The sequence below is a fragment of the Aedes aegypti genome, chromosome 2 (assembly GCF_002204515.2).
Source record: "Aedes aegypti strain LVP_AGWG chromosome 2, AaegL5.0 Primary Assembly, whole genome shotgun sequence".
NCBI classification, from domain to species: domain Eukaryota; kingdom Metazoa; phylum Arthropoda; class Insecta; order Diptera; family Culicidae; genus Aedes; species Aedes aegypti.
This window is the reverse complement of record NC_035108.1, coordinates 316,689,033-316,693,561: the sequence shown is the minus strand read 5'-3', so window position 1 is coordinate 316,693,561 and position 4,529 is coordinate 316,689,033. Positions and strand designations below refer to the sequence as shown.

The window sequence follows — 4,529 nt, the reverse complement described above, 5'->3', positions numbered from 1 at the left end:
ACATTTTTAATTCTACAAGTTAAAATAATTTGCATAAGTCTTATAATTTTCAGATGTAACTTGAACCGAACCATCATTCTATTTGTAATTGTATAACAAATATTAAACTAAAATTTCTATAGAATTGTCTGTAGCGGTTAGCATCTACAAGAACTTAAACCAATTATATTTGAAGTTTCCTCAAACATAATCGAGCGGATTGATAATATTGGAAAGTGATTTATACCATATAACTCTTTCGTGAAAACAATATCGTAGCCCTGAAAAGGGCTGTTTATTGCAAAGGTTTCTAAATCAACTGATTAACCTCCGAAACCGTACAGTGTGCGTCCTTGGCGCTTCAGAGCGTAAACCACATCCATGGCGGTGACTGTCTTGCGCTTGGCATGTTCCGTATAGGTGACGGCATCACGGATAACGTTTTCCAAAAACACCTTCAGTACGCCTCGTGTTTCCTCGTAGATCAGACCGGAAATACGCTTGACCCCACCACGGCGGGCCAGACGACGAATAGCGGGCTTCGTTATACCCTGGATGTTATCACGCAGTACCTTACGATGACGTTTGGCGCCTCCCTTTCCTAGACCTTTGCCTCCTTTGCCGCGGCCAGTCATGTTTGCTTGTTGAGGTTAACGTGCGATGTATCGACTCGAACAGACGGAAAGAAACTAATGCCTGTTTGGCAAATCGTACCTTCTTTTATACTGTAGGAGGTAAAGAGATTCTATTGTTTGTTCAATCTCTCATAGGCAGTTGCAGGCTATAAAAGCAGCTCTGTTCGAGTGTCGGAGTTCATTGTCAGTCTTTATTCGATCGTGTTCAGTTAACTATCAAGGAAATCGCGCACCAGCAATGGCCCGTACCAAGCAGACCGCTCGTAAGTCCACCGGAGGAAAGGCTCCCCGTAAACAGCTGGCCACCAAAGCCGCTCGTAAGAGCGCTCCAGCCACCGGAGGAGTAAAGAAGCCCCATCGCTACCGGCCGGGAACTGTCGCCCTGCGTGAGATCCGTCGTTACCAGAAGTCGACCGAACTTTTAATCCGCAAGCTACCATTCCAACGCCTGGTCCGAGAGATTGCCCAGGATTTCAAGACCGATCTACGCTTCCAGAGCTCGGCCGTAATGGCTCTGCAGGAAGCCAGTGAAGCATATCTAGTTGGCCTGTTCGAAGATACTAATCTGTGTGCCATCCATGCTAAGCGCGTAACGATCATGCCAAAGGACATTCAACTGGCCCGTCGCATTCGCGGAGAACGTGCTTAAATTTTGAGATTAAGGTTCAGATCTGACATTGAAAAAACGGCCCTTTTCAGGGCCACCAAAACATTCTGGAGTAAAGAGTTATGATTGAAATATTCTTCAATATTCCTATGAAATCGTGAATATCAATAGTTCACAGAAATACGATGATGTGATCTGTGTGATAGTGGAATATAATATAATACTTTAACTTTTATTCGGGAAATGAGTCTAACTGCAATGTTCTATTGACAAGACAGCAATTATCCATTGGTATAGTTTCAATAGACACATTTTTTTTATTTTACATATGTTTTCTATGTCCTGGTGCTTAAAAAACACTGCAAACGAAATCGTATTTAACTAATTTTAAATTTAAGCTGAAATATGTGGGATCCAAATATAGCTATCATAATGGCCAAAATAACGAACGTACGAGGTCGATCTCCTTAATTTAAACTTTCTGTTAGTGCATAAAACCAAATTGAAATTTCACAGTCGATTGATACTTCTTTCGCCAGATATGTGCCTTTAATTGATACACCACCTTCATAGAACCATTTCCCACAGAATCACTTCCTATAATTCATAACGACCAAAAAAATGCATGGGTATTCTTTGAGCAAATCTTTCAGACGTCTTGCCGACAAACCACTCAGTAACGAAAAGCACTAAAATTGCTGATAAGAATACAAATTATTCCTAACATAAGTTACGATTTTCTGAAAATGAATTTTTTTCAAAAATCTAATCAGAGATATTAACTTGCTGAGTAAAAGCAATAGTCAAATGCTCGTTGTTTGCAGCAGACCCACATAGAAAATTAGTTTCCATCAACTCTTTCTTGAACATGCTTTGTCGTCCTTAAAAGGACGGTTTTGTGGTAGATCAATGATGGGATGTTGTCCAATAGAGTTAGGCCTTTTTCTCGGTTTTCTTCGGAAGGAGCACGGCCTGGATGTTCGGCAACACTCCGCCCTGAGCAATTGTCACGCCGGACAAGAGTTTATTCAATTCCTCATCATTGCGGATGGCTAACTGCAAATGACGGGGGATGATCCTAGTTTTCTTGTTATCACGGGCGGCATTTCCTGCCAACTCGAGAACTTCAGCGGCCAGATATTCCATCACCGCAGCCAAATAGACGGGAGCACCAGCACCAACGCGTTCGGCGTAATTGCCTTTCCTCAGTAGACGATGAGTGCGACCTACTGGAAACTGCAACCCGGCACGGCTGGAACGAGTCTTCGCCTTTGCCCTAACTTTTCCTCCTTTGCCACGGCCAGACATACTGTCAATTTCGATTTACGGATGTTTTCACTGCTACGGAATAAAGTGAACTGATAGCAAAACGATGATCGCCGACTCTTTTATACCCGCATTGTACTGCATATTCTGAAAATGGGGATGGCCGAATCGACGTAGTATAACATGTAATGATGAAGTTGGGAGGAGCTTTCACTACTATTTTAAGAGTACATAAGACGACGTCATGGGTTCTGCTAAATCATTAGTTTATCGCTACAAGTGTAAACCATCGTGAAAATGGCACCGAAAACTACTGAAAAATCTGCGAAGAAGTCTGGCAAGGCACAGAAAAGCATCGTAAAGGGAGATAAGAAACAAAGGAAGCAACGCCGCAAGGAAAGCTACGCCATCTACATTTACAAGGTGCTGAAACAGGTCCACCCGGACACCGGAGTTTCATCGAAGGCCATGAGTATCATGAACAGCTTCGTCAACGACATCTTCGAGCGGATCGCTTCTGAGGCCTCACGTTTGGCTCAATACAACAAGCGTTCGACGATAACCTCTCGTGAAATTCAGACCGCTGTCCGTCTGTTGTTGCCGGGTGAATTGGCCAAACACGCCGTTTCGGAAGGTACCAAGGCCGTCACCAAGTACACGAGCTCTAAGTAAATTCGTTCTCGAATATCGAACAATCTCTGACACAAAACAAACGGCCCTTTTCAGGGCCACCGAATTATGTTTGAGTAAAGAGTTACATTCAAATTAATGTTCGTTTCCCTTAGACTTCATGATCATTTTAGTGTGTTATTCGAAGGTATTATTGTTATTTGGCGATTATGGGAGAACCTTGTTTACGCGAAATGTTCGAATATATATTTTATTATAAGTGGATTAGTGCGGTCTGGCCGCAAGTCCGTAATTAATCATGAAATAAAATCCTAAAATATTCTAGCAGATTAATGCAACTAAAGTTTACAAACTGATTCCACCATTTTCATCTTTCCGCCTTACGCGGCTGTAAAACTTTCCGATTTTTCTTGATATCTCATGTCATAGGACAATCATTGTGCTTCTGCCACACAAATATTTTAAATGCGAAAATAACAACTTTAGGGAGAAAGAAGATCTTTGTTAGTAACTGTGACAGTAGGGGAAAGTGAGGCAAAAGTTGCTGAAATTTTATGAAATCTTCCGAATTTTGCATGATTCTAAACATAATTTAGATTAACACACTAGATTCGCCCGATTTCCGTTGTCTTATAAAATTCGCAAAGATATAAATAATTTTTCAAAATTAGTATTTTTTGTGTTGTTTTTTTCCCGATGGGATGGTATGAGCTCCGGTTGTAAAATTATGTCATATAATATTTTTTTTTAATTTCTTTATTAGTATCATTCCAACCATTACATTAATTTCTTATATCTAGGTGTTCTGTGTTATTAGACAACACTATCATCCTAATTTGGTAAAACAAATTTAATTGTCATATAATCTAAATTTTGTTTTCTCACCTCTTGAAAGTTATAAGCAATTATAAAACGTCCGCGCATCAGTATCAAATTAAAAAAAAGCATTATCCTACTAAAAAAATGATGAAATTTGTAGAAACCCTATTTGGGGCAATATGGGTAGTTTTTTTTATCAAAAAGTTTGAATTTCTTTTTCTATGATTAAGAAGACTGAATATGCCTTGTACTTCATTTCCTCCTATTGGCGAAAATGCCCCGACTACCCTTAATCTACAAACACAAAGCAGACTTGGTCCTACTCGATACAATGCCAAGAAGGAGATCGCACTATTGTTCAAGAATTTGGAAATCATGCTTGTATTGTTCTGATGAAACAGTATACGAAGAACAATAAGAAACGAGGACCTTTGTTATTTAGACCGAATTTTTGTATCCGTAGCCCGAACAATTTAATCATGGGGGAATAGAAATTATAAAAATAGGGGAACATGACCCAATATGCACTGATGGGGTAGAGTGCGCCGATTCATTAAATCGTTCATAGATGGCTCGCATAACTTCTGATCTCG

General features: G+C 40.2%; 4 protein-coding genes across 4 annotated transcripts; 2 read left to right on the top strand and 2 right to left on the bottom strand.

Moving 5' to 3' along the window:
- Positions 1-254: 254 nt before the first annotated feature.
- LOC5578785 (histone H4) lies at positions 255-684 on the bottom strand. The gene has a single exon (XM_001657105.2). The coding sequence runs from the start codon at positions 612-614 to the stop codon at positions 303-305; it is 312 nt and encodes a 103-aa protein (XP_001657155.1). The 5' UTR covers positions 615-684; the 3' UTR covers positions 255-302.
- Positions 685-783: 99 nt separating this feature from the next.
- On the top strand, positions 784-1,313 carry LOC5578786 (histone H3). The gene has a single exon (XM_001657106.2). It carries the CDS (start codon positions 853-855, stop codon positions 1,261-1,263), a length of 411 nt encoding a protein of 136 aa, XP_001657156.1. The 5' UTR covers positions 784-852; the 3' UTR covers positions 1,264-1,313.
- Positions 1,314-2,099: 786 nt separating this feature from the next.
- LOC5578787 (histone H2A) lies at positions 2,100-2,594 on the bottom strand. The gene has a single exon (XM_001657107.2). The coding sequence runs from the start codon at positions 2,527-2,529 to the stop codon at positions 2,155-2,157; it is 375 nt and encodes a 124-aa protein (XP_001657157.1). The 5' UTR covers positions 2,530-2,594; the 3' UTR covers positions 2,100-2,154.
- A 146-nt stretch (positions 2,595-2,740) lies between these two features.
- Positions 2,741-3,214, top strand: LOC5578788 (histone H2B). Its single transcript, XM_001657108.2, has one exon. It carries the CDS (start codon positions 2,785-2,787, stop codon positions 3,157-3,159), a length of 375 nt encoding a protein of 124 aa, XP_001657158.1. The 5' UTR covers positions 2,741-2,784; the 3' UTR covers positions 3,160-3,214.
- Positions 3,215-4,529: the final 1,315 nt, after the last annotated feature.

Excerpts from the sequence above, each read along its gene's own strand:
- LOC5578787 (XM_001657107.2), bottom strand. The coding sequence starts at position 2,529 with ATGTCTGGCCGTGGCAAAGGAGGAAAAGTTAGGGCAAAGGCGAAGACT.
- LOC5578785 (XM_001657105.2), bottom strand. The coding sequence starts at position 614 with ATGACTGGCCGCGGCAAAGGAGGCAAAGGTCTAGGAAAGGGAGGCGCC.
- LOC5578788 (XM_001657108.2), top strand. The coding sequence starts at position 2,785 with ATGGCACCGAAAACTACTGAAAAATCTGCGAAGAAGTCTGGCAAGGCA.
- LOC5578786 (XM_001657106.2), top strand. The coding sequence starts at position 853 with ATGGCCCGTACCAAGCAGACCGCTCGTAAGTCCACCGGAGGAAAGGCT.